Here is a 12,994-nt window from a genome sequence, read left to right on the forward strand (position 1 = left end):
GCCAGGCCAGGGCTCTCTGAATAAGGAAAGGCAAAAGAGGGCTTAGAACTTTGGGTCTGTCAAATAGTCTCAGCCAACACCCATAGGTGGCACCAGAGATCTGAAGACGTGGCTGTTGCAGGGTTGAGGGTACCAGGAGAGCGGCAGTAGGGAGGTAGACTGGACCACTGTCATGGTGACTGATCCAGGACACCAAACTGTAGATAAGACTAGAGTCTGCCATTTGCTAGTGACCTATTGTGATGGTAGAACAAAGAGTGAGATTAAGACTTCCAAGGAGATGGAGGGAAGCAAGGCGAGAAAGGAAAAGAGATGCAAAGAAAGGATGCTGGAGGCACGAGAGAGTGGAAGGATGGGGAGAGAGTGGGCAAGGCTGAAATGGAATAATAGGAAGAGTGGATCTGGGACCCAGAAAAGGGAGCAGGGACACTAGGAACAAGGACAGCTCACTGACAAGGGTGACGCAGAAGAGATGTGGGTAGAAGTAGGCTGGTAACTGCTGAGGAGAGGGGCCCAGAGAAACCAGGGTTAAAACGGCACCTGTCCATAGTTCCCCCAAAGAATGGAGAGGACACATGCCTTTCCTTCAGGATCTTTTATTAACGTATAGAAAATGTGTTTAAAAAAGGAACTATACAGAGGCTAAAAGCAACCGGGACTAAAAATACTAGTTAACAATGGTTAACAAGCAGATTCCAGTCTTTGAGCTACAGTGCCATGACAGGATGGTGCAAGCTGGCTCTCCCTCTTCCTTCCTCTCTAGCTTTTGATTTTATTTCATCAGAGTGTGCGTCACCTAGCGAGCATAGTCATATACCCCCTTTCTTTCTCTCTTTCTTCCTTTGACCTTTCTTTGTAAGCAAGAGCCTTTTCAAGTACAGAGTAGCCACAAAGTCAGTAAATTGGTCTTTGTTATTTTTACCTGAAAAGGCTATTAAAGGTTAAAACCACAAATTCAAATTTGGAGGGATTGGAGGATTTGGTGCTTATGATTTCTCAGGATGACAACTGAGAAGCTACCAGGTTGAGTTTCATCTGCTTGGAGCCCAGGTAATAATCCCTCAGAGTCATAGTGACTTGTTTAGGGTGTCTGGGAATTCCTGTAGGCTTGAGAGTACTTGGGGTTGGAATAGTGTTTGTGTGTGTGTGTGTGTGTGTGTGTGTGTGTGTGTGTGTGTGTGTGTGTGTGTGTGTGTGTGTGTAAGAGGGAAGAGCATGTATGTAGAGGAGAGGCAGGAAGGAATAGACTCACAGATTCTGACCCTTGTTTGTGAGCCCCCACAGTGGCGCTAGGCCTTGAAGGTAGGGGTAGTGAAGAAAGGAGCTAGCATAGACCTCTCTGCTAGAGGATGGTTTTGTAGGAACTTCAGGGCTTGCTGTATCTAAGGTATGTCTGAAGTGTCACTGAGGAGCCACCACTCCAAGGGGACCTGAATTCCATCTTGGGGAGATCTAGTACTTTTTAACATGAAAATTCAAAGAGGGCAAAGGGGTTCAGTGTTAGAGTTTTTGTCTGATAGTTGAAACCATCAAGTTTCTGATATCTTTCTAAGTCATTCTCTAAAGTGGCAAACTTAGGGTTGTAGTCAGTTGTTCTCCTAGGCTTCTCATTGACTGGGATAAGGAGTGGGAGAAAGAAGTGAGGGAATAAATACATAGAACTTCTTTCCTGTCTTCTTGTAGCTCCCGGCTTCACAAATGCCCTCTAATGTGTTCCTTCACAGAGCCCTGGGAGTCTCAGAGGGGGTTGTGTGAATTTTGCCTGTACCCTGCTGATCTTAGCCCAGAAATTCATAGAATGTTTGCATTTGCTGCTACTTGTAGTTTGTTTGAACACTCAAAACTCTTTGCAAATTCTAGGGTCAAACCGACACCCTAGGAACTTATACTGTGTTAATCTGTGGTCTCTCCTCCCTTGATCCTGGTTCTATCTCTTGCTTTAGAATGAGAAAGTAGTCTATGTTAGAAAAGAGGGAGGTTTCTGTGCTGCCCCAGGACTGGGTGGGAAACCATATTTGAATCCTGGCCCCATCTTCAAAAATTTAAAGAGAATTGCTGCTAGGCTATTTTTTACTACTTCTGACAGTGTGGGTTGAGGCTCCCATGGAGTATGTAGCATGGGGGGAAAAGCAAGGGTTCTCATCTGTTAAAAGGAAAAGGAGAGGAAGATGGAGTTAGAAATATCCCATGAGAATGTTACTGAGATCCAAGATGGCAGCTACATGGCTCACTGTGTCAGCAGCTTTACAAATAGGAAAACTCAAGGACATTTGTGTTAGAGATGAAGGCTCTCCTCAGAAACTGTGTGATGTCAGGCATGCTACTTAACAATCCTGTGCTTTCATTTCCCTCATTTGTAAACTCTGGACTGTGGTGAGAATTCAGTAAAGTAATTGACATGAAGCCCTTTGCACAGAATCTGATGAGTAGGTGTACAATAAGTACATTTTCCTCAGTCTTTGATAAAGGAGAGACAAAATATAAACAAAAAGTATTGTACTAGGTCTGCCCCTAGTTCTATGCCTCATTGGCTGTGGGAACTAGGGCAAGCTGCCAACCTATTTTGGCCCTGCTTTACGAGTATGAATGGAGAGAGTCATGTTAGGTGACCTTAAGAATTTCCTTTCACTCCGAAGTAGTGTTTTTTTAAAATATTTACCTAGGAGACAGGGTTGAGCATGTCAGGTTCAATGACAGATTGTTTAAAGGCAGTAGGTGTCTCTGGGGGCTCTGAAACCACTGACAAGAAGAAAAGAGTTCTCATCTATGTGTCTGGCCCTGAACACTAACCCCCTCTCAGGCTCTCTCAGTATGGCATTCCTACATCTCAAAGATTCTTATACTTTCTCTCCGGAGCAAGTAGCTAGTGACTGTACTTAGGAAAGTGTCCATTAGAAGGCTTTGAAAGGGATAGATATTTCTAAATTAGAAATTGAATGTTAGCCCAGCCTCACAGCTCAGATAATTAGGGTGCTGTTCTATTAAGTTAATAAAGGGGGTCTTAGGAACAAGGACTGTGTTTAATGGAAACTCTGTAATAGCCTTCTTAGGCTGTGGAAGGAGGGAGGATTTCCTGTTTGGAAAAAACATAACCCTGTCCAAAGACTGTGAAGTTTGCCAAGGACATTTGGACAACGAAGTGCTGCAGGTGCAATGAAGTCATGTTTCAGGCGAGGAGTGACCTTGGAAAATAAACCAGGCTGTGCTAGCTGGGAAAGGAAAAGAGGTTGAGGCAAGATTGGGTGAGCAGCATAGAAAGATCTACTGCTTCCTGCTTCTGCAGAGTAAGGCTTCCTGTCCAGGAAGAACTTTGTCTGGAGGCACAAACTCAGAAGCCAGTGCCGTTGCCTTTACTGTGGCCCCTCACCTGGTTTCTGTGTTTCCCCTGTGGGTCCATCTCTATTTAACTTACATTTTTATTTTCTTCTTCCTAACTATGTTTTCAGAGCTTGAAGAAGACAAAACTGGCTTTATCTAAATCCAGCATGGATTTAGTTAGGATGAGCCAAAGCCACTCTTTCCAAAGGGACTGAGTCTGCATCAACATATCCCCTGAAAACAGGAGTGTTCCTTCATTCTTGTGACATCTCTTCCTTCTGGAGTTGGTTTCCTTACTTAATTTCATTTGTTCTGTGAGTTTCCATTTTGCCTGGCAGTGCCAAAATACTGCATTATTATCAGGAGAGATACTATCACCTATGGGAGCTATGAAAGAAACAATGGCTTAGGGAAGCAGTTAGTCAAAGAACTTCAGAAGTTTGTTCTGGGGACCCAGTGGTACAATAAAGAGAAATCACAAGTCATGGGCCAGAAGCCAGCTCTGTGTCCTTTTCTCCAGAAGAGGGGACCTTGATTGCTTTGCTATCTGAATGAAAGTAGGCCACCCAGGGAGGATGGACGAGAGGCTGAACTCCAGACCTTAAAGACCCACCCCAGTCTCTGGGGCTCCCAAGCCCCTTCTTGTAGCTTGGGCAAGTTTGAAGTAAGCTAGCACTATCCCATCTCTAGAACTGAATTGGATTATTTGAGTCTGTCAGAGTCTTGTTACGGACATTTCAGAGTAGACTGTAGGATGTAAATAGAGGTGGAAAATGATCTCCACTCTCCCTTTTTGGAGGAAAGGAAGCACAACCAAGGAATTGGCTTGAATAGGAGTTTTGGGATGAGCGAGCAAGGGGTAGAAAAGCACATATTCTGGGGAAGTGCCTCCTCCCTTCTGGAAATCCTGGGTGAAGGAAAAAGGCAAGTCTATGGCTCAGGAACATTTTCAAATGTGGTCATTGACTGCTCTTTTTCAAGTCCCCTGCTTGTGCATCCTCTGTTCTCATGGGTCCCATTTTTCTTTCTCCAGAGAAAAGGACAAAGGGGAACTCATCAAACCTTTCTCAACCGATGCTTTGAAGATGCTCTTTGAAAAGCTTCTCTAATGACCTCTTGTCCCATAATCTATAGCTCTGTTCTGACATGGGATTTTAAAGGTGAAAATGTATTTAGAGTAGTTTGTTTAGGCCTCCAGCTCACTGGCAAGATGACCTTGGTACTTTAAGTTTGTCTTTGAAATGAGAGTTTTCTACCTAGGAGGAGCTGATTGGCTCCCCTGTGGAAGGCAACAGGACATTTGGGGTGAATCTCACCTCTTTAGAGATAGGGTGTTAGTAGCTGGGAGAAGGGGAAATTTAAATATCCATAGAAGTTTGCTTCATGTTTTTCTGCTGCTATGTTGCTGTTTTTTTATAAATCGATGTCCTGTATAAATGAGTTCTGGGCTCTGGTTTGGTTTGAGGTTACCAGGAACCTGAAGAACAATGCTGCATCATTCCCCACTTCTCATGAGCAGTTAAGTGGGGCACCTGGGTGCTGTGAACACCATCTTGTCCCCTTACCAAGTCCCCTTTACCCATTAAGTCTGGTCTGAAGGCTTGTACTTTCTACAGGTGAGTTGCCCCTGATGAAGAGTCTTGACAGCCAATCACCTTCCAGAAAATGTGAATTCAATCTGCAGGAACAATTGACAAAAGGGCATGCACAGAAGAAGAGCAGAGTGGCCTGGCTCTCGACTCCAGGCAGTGAATCCATGGCAGTCACTAGTGACTGGTTGATGCTTGGGTTTTCTTGTGTGTATTCTAAAGTGTCTGCCCACTTCCAGTCATTCTGAGTCCCTCCTTATGGGAAAGTTGGACGCTTGGGATGGGTGTTGAGTGTTCTTGCCTGCGTCTCCAGGGACAAAACCAGGTGTGGGAAGGAGCAGATATTAAAGGAATCTGTTAAGAAGCCCAGTGCAGAGGTTCAGTCAGTCAAGTTTGCCATGGATCCTGGGGAAGACAGTGGCATGCACAGTCTCTTCAAAACAGAGTTTGGGGTGGGGATCTTTACCTAACAGAAGGGATCTATAAACCCTTTCACAGAAGGTCGGCTGAGCTGATCTTTGAAGTCCCTTCCTTACTTTAAAATTCTTTTAAACGATTCTGGGTGATGCTGCCGATACTATTTATAAAAATGTTCCACAGGACAAAATAGTTCCAATGAAAGGCAGTTTTGGATTTCCATTGATGTTTCTTGATTTTCCCTGGAACTGATGGCATGCAATCTTGTTCCATTTCAGCTCCCTTGATGAGGTGGGCTGTGCGGGCACACCCAGGTCCTTGGCTCTCTTGCACAGACATAATGGCTTCATCTTCTTTTGGCATTACTCTCTCTCTCTCTCTCTCTCTCTCTCTCTCTCTCTCTCTCTCTCTCTCTCTTCTCTCTCTCTCTCTCTGTGTGTGTGAGAGAGAGAGAGAGAGAGAGAGAGAGAGAGAGAGAGAGAGTTCATTCTGAATACAACTCCTCTGGGATTCTGACTTTTCCTTAATTTTCATAGCTCACCAAGACCAACTGTGGTCCTGCTTTTCCTATCACAGATTAGCATTATTAGCTGCTAAAACTGATGGGGTGTTAGAAACTCTTTTGGCCTAAGCTCCAGTTGAATGGGTGAGGAACTTGAGGCCCAGAGATGTGAAAAAAACCATTAAGGTCTTGTAGCTGGCATGGTGGTAGAGATGTCAAAACCCTGCAAGTCCCTCATTGAGTGTGCTTAGCTCCAATTCTGCATGGTTGGTCTATATCTAGTTAAATCTCATATAGCTTATAGGCTCCTCTTTATTCCTCCTTCTCTTAGCTGTTTGAAGTCCATGTTGGATTAAGAAATGAAAACTCCACTTGTACTTTTTGGCCTTGAGTATGGCTGTGAGTCTCCATCACAAAGACAGAGAAGGCTACGGAAAATGGCAAGCTGACTCCAACTTCATAATGCTAGGTATGAGATTATCAGTCAAGAGGGACTGTTGCTTCAAGTTCAAAGCTTGTTTAGATGGTGGCTGTTTCTATTACAAAATATCCACTCATCCTGTAACTAGTTGGCAAAGGTACAAGATGCCCCGGGTGGCAACCATGGGCCCTATAGTGGATGTACTGGGGCTTCAGGGGGGAGTGAGGATAGGGAGAGATCAGCTGAGAAACTTGGCACAGTTTGGCCAGATGCTGCAGGGAAGACTGGCTGGTTTTTGATTCTAGGAGAAGCTGGAAAGGTCATGGCTTCTATAGCCTCCAGTTCCCCGGGGGTTTAAAAATCAAATCATGTGGGGGTGGAGAGTTCATGCCTCTCACCTTTGGAGTTCTAAATGCAATTTCCTCTGGCACTTTTCATCTTTCTTCTCAAAGCAGAATAATAAAGGGGGATGGAAAATGTCTCCCATGATCTCACCTCATGAGGGGTGGGTTCTTCCTACCACAGGATCAAAACAAACAAAAGACCAGAACTAGCATTCCATCCTCTCCCAGAGCTAATTAGTCAGGAGAATGCCTGATGGCCACACAGCTTCTTTCCTTGATTCTTATTAAGCCGCTTGCACTGAGGATAGAGCCTGGCTGAGGACAGAACTAGAGACCTTCAACTAGGATATCAGGGGAATCCATGGTAAATCTGGTCAGAAATGCAAAAAAGCAGCTCTAAGCAAGGTGGGACTCACAGCGGGACTTACAGATTCCCTGATAGGTACCCTGATTTCTACTCCCATCCTTTCTCAATGCCTGATGCAAACATGTTAGAAACAAAACCCTTCTCTAGTCTCACCACCAAAGAAGGTTATTCCATGACAGTGGCTTATGACATCCAGGGGCATAGCTATTTTATAACCCAGGGCTGGAGGCAGACAGCTTTTGGCAATTGGAGTTCTAAACAATGGTTGGGTTGGTAGGTCTATAGTATCTAGGGGGTTAGAACTAGGGGAGGAGTGGGGCTGGAAGAGAGGCCATTCCTTCTCAGAGTTAAGTGTCAGAACGTGGGGATCTTTAGCCCATTTCAATGAACTGGGGCTGTTGTGTTAGGGTGTGCTGAGCCTCTTTCCTCTTAAGAGGAGACTGGCCAAGCTTCTCTCTCAGCTGGTGTGGTCAGCTGTGGCCAGTTCACTATCACTTAGAGGTGGGAAAGTGTCTCAAAAGGAGGGTAGAGAAAGTAGGTGTGTGTGCCTGTTGCCATAACATTCTGTACTTAATGGCCTGGTTTTGAATTGTATTTTAAACTCCCAGTTTTCCTCCTCTGAGAAAGGAGGGGATGATTAGGGAGGACTGATTAGCAGGGAACATGTAGCCCGAGTGTCAGGCTCCAAGGCAGCAGAAACTATGAGCAGATGGTACCTAACTGATCCCTGCTTCCTTCAGATAGTCTGAATACGTTGTGAAGCACATTACTGATGCCCCTCCCCCCTTGTCCCATATTATAAAATACAAACAAGTGACAGAAAAGATCGTCTGGCTTGATGGCTGTCTGCCCAGTGCTCAGAATTTCAAGGCTCGCCGTTTCCTTCCGGCTGTGGGACGATGGTTGTAGGGCCTCATCTTCATTTCTACAAAGGGGATGGAGAATTCATGGCCTTTCCAATGGTACCAGTTGATTCCCTGAGTGTGAGAAAGATGAACATGTCAGAGCCCCCTTCCCCCACAGCTTGAGAATAGAATGACTGGCTCGAGACCTAGCTCTTAGTCAACAAGCAGCTTATGGCAGAGTTCCCAGTGTGAGAAAGAGAGCTGGGTCTCCTTCCAGCTTTCCCCTTAAACAGGTCTGGGTCTTTATAGAAGGCAAGTTGTGGGTCATTTCTTATTGCCAGTTTTATGTTTTTGCCTTCAGGAGTTTCTTGTACTAGGGGATTGTGGTGAGTGTCCAACTCCCAACTAGGTGGAAGCATTTTGGATAGTGTAATTGTGGACAGCTCATTTGTGAAGTAGAGACTTGAGTGGTTTACACTTGGGGTGAGCAACTCCTGGGGTTTTCCAAGAACTAAGGGGACTTCCCTGAGTGTGTTCTACTGTTTCTTTGTCTCTTAGCCCAGATGGGGGACTTGCAATCTCTTGGGGAAGTAGCCCATATTACTTAGGATTCTGATCTTTCTTTCGGGGCCCCTTCTTAGAGTGCCATTAAGCCAATGATGAATTGATGAGCTCCTTCCATAAAGCTTTTTACAAGGTCTTTTCTCAGCCTTAGAGTACTTCTTTTTATATGGGTTCCATCCTCTGAACCACTCTGACCACAGCCAGACCATGGCTTACCTGACTGTGCCTGGACTCTCCATACTTCCCATTGAGGTTGGTCCGGTGGCAGTTCTTATACCACCAAGCACCCTTGTATGACATGGCACAGTTGGTAACTGCAACATCATTGTCTCTGTCCTCTGTGGAGAAAGGGCGTCCCTGGTGATAGCTGAGGGAGTCTCCTGCAAAAAAGAAAATTAAAACAAAAGCATCAGGGGCCTGTCCCATTTGTTCTGGATATCTGGTTTCCACATGGAATCCTGGCTTACCTCTCTTGCTCCTTCTGAGCTGAAACATGCTCTGCTGAACTTATGAACACATTACCTCATGGGGCATAGGGTGCAGGGGAGTGTCCATGTTTCCCTCTCTAATCTACCTTTTCACTACTGAGATTTTGCTGGGAATTCCACCCAGATAGCACTATTGTAACACCTTTGTCTATTTCTTCCAGGATTTTCTGGGAAAGTGAACAGTCATGTTCCCATTATGTCCTTTGGAGATAGCAAGGGACCACTGCGATGACTTGGATCATTCTGGATCTTCACTATGTAAGTTCATCCTGGCTTCCCTTTGTGCTTGCTGGCCCTGATCAAACTGCACCCAATACCCCACACTGAGAACTTGGTTCTGCCTATGAAGAGGAACAATAGCAGCCAGAGTTCCAATTTACAAGAAACAGGGTGACAGGAACATGAAAACCCTGTTAAAGGAGAAGTGGGTAGGGAAATGGACTGTGTCCTTTGGGAGAAGCAGTCTTGGATGGGGAGAAAGTGTCCATGGTCACTATTGCCAAATATATGATGAGCTACTGGAAAAGAAGAACACATAAGTAAACTTTGTCAGGAGATGGGAGGATGAATATGTAGAGACTACAAAGAGGAAAGTTTTGGCTAAATAGAAAAAGAGAAATTACTCAATACTACCAGAAAAGCTGCCTAATACTGTGGTGAGATTTTTCTCTCTTAGAGACAAATGGGGACTGGGTGTTCTCTTGTCAGAGATGTGTGGTGACTCAGATGAACTGATTATTCAAGGTGAGAGACCAGACCATCATTTGCTTATCATGATTGGTGAAAGCCCTTGGCAGGATTTTGTGGCTGGAGATGCTGGGAAGGTAACTCACATTATTTATTGAATGAAAAACGATCTTAGATATGTTCAAGGTAGCTTTCTTCTAAGAGGGACACAGTTCTGACTCTATAGCTTTCAAGTTATGCTCTTGTTGTCCACTCAGCACCTCCTTCTCCACATCCACTGAACTCTGGACAGTCAGTCTTTCAAGGAAGCTTTCACCTCAGAGAGGAGTCCCCAAGGCAAAATGCTTCATCCCATTCTCGTCTATAATATTGAAGGGTTCAGACATGGCACCCCATCCAGAGCCCATCCCACCAATGGAAACACTTTTTGTTAGCTATTCCTGCTTGAAAAAGTCAAGAAAGATGTCTTACTTTCCCCTCCTAAATATCATCTTTACCTCCTTTATCCCAGGTCATACTTATATCCATTACCTTACAATGATTGGTTCAGTTGTACTCTCCAGCAACCTATTCCTGAACCATCAATTCACTGACTAGGCTGTGTCTACTCACGTTCCTATCATCTCACCTTCTGCAACTAGAATATATCCTCATTATTCTCCTAACAGTTCTTGATGGTTTCTACTGTGATGTTGCCAGCCAATTGTTTCAGACATGGTCCCCTTGGTCTTTGTATCCTGCCTCATACATCTACCTCCTATATTCAAGACATGAACTAAGTCCTGGTTTACTCTCTTGATCCACTGTTCAGATTCATACCTTTTTCATAGCTCTGACATTAGTGAGAGCTCCTGTTATCTCCCATCAGGATTAATATAGCAGCCACCAGTTGGTCTCTCTATTCTTCCCTCAGATCTACTTTATGCTGCTTGGGACAGACTGTCCTAGAGAGCTTTCTAAAATCCAAATCCCATTATGCCACTACAGACTTACAAGACTTTTCTCCATGTAAAGACTAAATTTTTCCTTCAGTGTCAAGACTACCTGGAGTTAATCTTTCTCTCTCCTGTCTTCTCTCTGTCCCTTTTTCTTCCCCTCCCCCCTCTTGCCCTCTACCCTCCTCTTCCCACTTTCCTACCTGTATTGCCTCTCCCTTTTACTCCATCTTACTATATAGCCCAGGCTAGCCTTAATGCTTAATCTGTCCCTCTCAGCCTTTCACATGCTTTAATTATAGGTATGCTTCACTACCCTCACTCTTGATCCTTCCAACCATGTGGCTGGGCCAACGTAGTAAGTAACCCATCAAGCTTACCCCGCCTACTGAAGCTAGCCCATCTATGGCTTCTTGTCCACCAGATGTTTTCTTGGTAGTGATTTCAGACAAATAGGCAGATGTGAAAGATCCTTCGTCTACCATCCAGATAGCCTTCTATGAGTATCCTTAACCTAACAGTGCCATTTACTGTGCAAAGAGCTACTTCCCAGTGTTTTCCATTTTAAACTAGGTGGTAACCCTTAGAGCCTCCAAAACCAGGTCAGTAAGAGTTACTCTGCCCTTACTGATGACACAGTTTGGAAGTCTCAGTTTGAATCTCAGTAGAGTTCTACTTAGATAGTCATGGAGGTTGGGGGCCTTCAGAAATGGGGAGTAGAAGATGGGCTGCACTTGGACTGGAGGCCCTGGGGTTGCCAGTGAGGCCAGGAGAAGTGGTAAGAGCCAGAGGAACTGGGAACTGTTGCAAACGCCAAGAAGAAGGGGTCCTGGTTTTCTATCCCAATATGAAGTGCCTGCAGTTGCCTAGAGGTGGAGTAGCCTAAATAAACCCAGGGTTTTATCTGGTGAAGAAGGTGAACTGGATATTTAAGGTGACAGATGAATCATCATTAATTTCTGAGAATGACCAGCCAAGTTTTAGAAAACACTGGCCTCTGACACAAGGGAGAGGTATGCAGTCTAGCAGTTCTGACCTCTGTGTGGTGCAGCAGAGAGACTGGGCTGGGAAAGAGGTTTCCAGGGCTAGGTCCAAGGTAGACAGATAACATATGGGATTGCAGAGAGAAAGATAAAGAGGAGGGATGAGAGGAGACAGACTGAGGTAGAGATGGCTTGTTTCTCTTCCCATAGGAGAAACATGAAAGGCTTCTTTGTAGGCACAATTCTAATTCTAGGGAGAGAATAGTATCCATTGAGTTTTTGAAATGATTTAGTCTGACATCTTGTTTAATGTCCATTTCAATGGCTGTTTTATGCTCAAAGTGTGGCAAATTGGGCCTTTTGTTGGGGCTCTTCAGGCTTCTCTGATTGCCACTGTGAATGACTCAGCTGTGAACAATAGCAAAGGTAAGTGTGTCTTCTCTTTAGAATAACAATATCTGGCTGAGAAAAGAAAATAATGGAGCAGATGCAGTAATTGGAAGGGTAACACCTTGATGTTCATTTTAATTCCAAGAGTCATAGGAAATGCTGCTAAAATTAAACACCAGCATTTAGCTCTAAAATTAGAGAAATGAAATGTCCAATAACTTCATGTACCAAACAGTAGCATACCCGGTACAACAGGCTTCATGAAATGTACTGTAATAGAGCACATTAGGCAAAGGCTGAGGGATAGCTCGGGTGATGTGTTCTCACAGAACTGTGAGTACATAGAGCTGAAACAGATGGTTGTTCTGCTTGGTAAAAAATGCCATAAAAATCAACACTGGAAACCCAACATGGTCTCTTTGTTTGGGAGAACAAAGAGACATTTAAAGCAATGTCCTTTGCTCCTTCATGGGGTTCTATGATGACTGTTAATATTTGGGTGAGGGGGAGTGTACTGGGTAGTTTTGTATGTCAACTTGACACAAGCTAGAGACATCAGAGAGGAAAGAGCCTCAGTTGAAGAAATGCTTCCATGCGACCCAGCTGTAAGGCACTTTCTCAATGGGGAGGGCCCAGCCCCTGGTGGCTGGGGCCATCCTTGGGTTGGTGGTCCTGGGTTCTATAAGAAATCAGCTGAGCAAGCCAGGAGAAGTAAGCCAGTAAGCAGTTCACCCTCATGGCCTCTCTGTCAGCTCCTGCCCCCAGGTTCTTAGCCCTGCTTGAGTTTCTGTTCCGCCTTCCTCCAATGATAGACTATGATCTAGAAGTGTAAGCCAAAGAAACTCTTTCCTTCCCAGCTGTTCTTCTGTCATGGTGTTTCATTGCAGCAATAGAAACCCTCAGAACAGGAATGTCTCCAAGAATGGAGAATCTCAATTGTTTCATTAGTTCAGAGGTCCTTTTTCCTAGCTGCCATTGCAAGGAGATGTCTACTAAGATGAGTAGTAGTTCTGCCCTCTTTAAATGGGAGCCTACACAGGTTAATCTAGATAAGACAAGCAACCCTTTGCTCTCAAGTTACATTCTTTTCAAGTCAACTTCACAGACACGCTTACTGGGCTTACAGAAATTTTTTCTGACTATT

The 12,994-nt window shown here is 44.6% G+C and overlaps 1 protein-coding gene across 2 annotated transcripts in view; it reads right to left on the reverse strand.

Annotated features, from left to right (window-relative positions):
* Positions 1–7,815: 7,815 nt before the first annotated feature.
* Positions 7,816–12,994, reverse strand: part of Tnr (tenascin R) — a 75,121-nt gene continuing 69,942 nt past the window's right edge. For both annotated transcript variants that reach the window (XM_027417270.2, XM_027417271.2), the window contains 2 exons: positions 8,584–8,747; positions 7,816–7,935 (listed from right to left, as the gene is read on the reverse strand). In XM_027417270.2, coding sequence (XP_027273071.1) covers positions 7,816–7,935; positions 8,584–8,747 — 284 coding nt within the window. The remainder of the gene's footprint in view (positions 7,936–8,583; positions 8,748–12,994) is intronic.

This window comes from Cricetulus griseus, chromosome 5 (assembly GCF_003668045.3).
Source record: "Cricetulus griseus strain 17A/GY chromosome 5, alternate assembly CriGri-PICRH-1.0, whole genome shotgun sequence".
Classification (NCBI taxonomy): domain Eukaryota; kingdom Metazoa; phylum Chordata; class Mammalia; order Rodentia; family Cricetidae; genus Cricetulus; species Cricetulus griseus.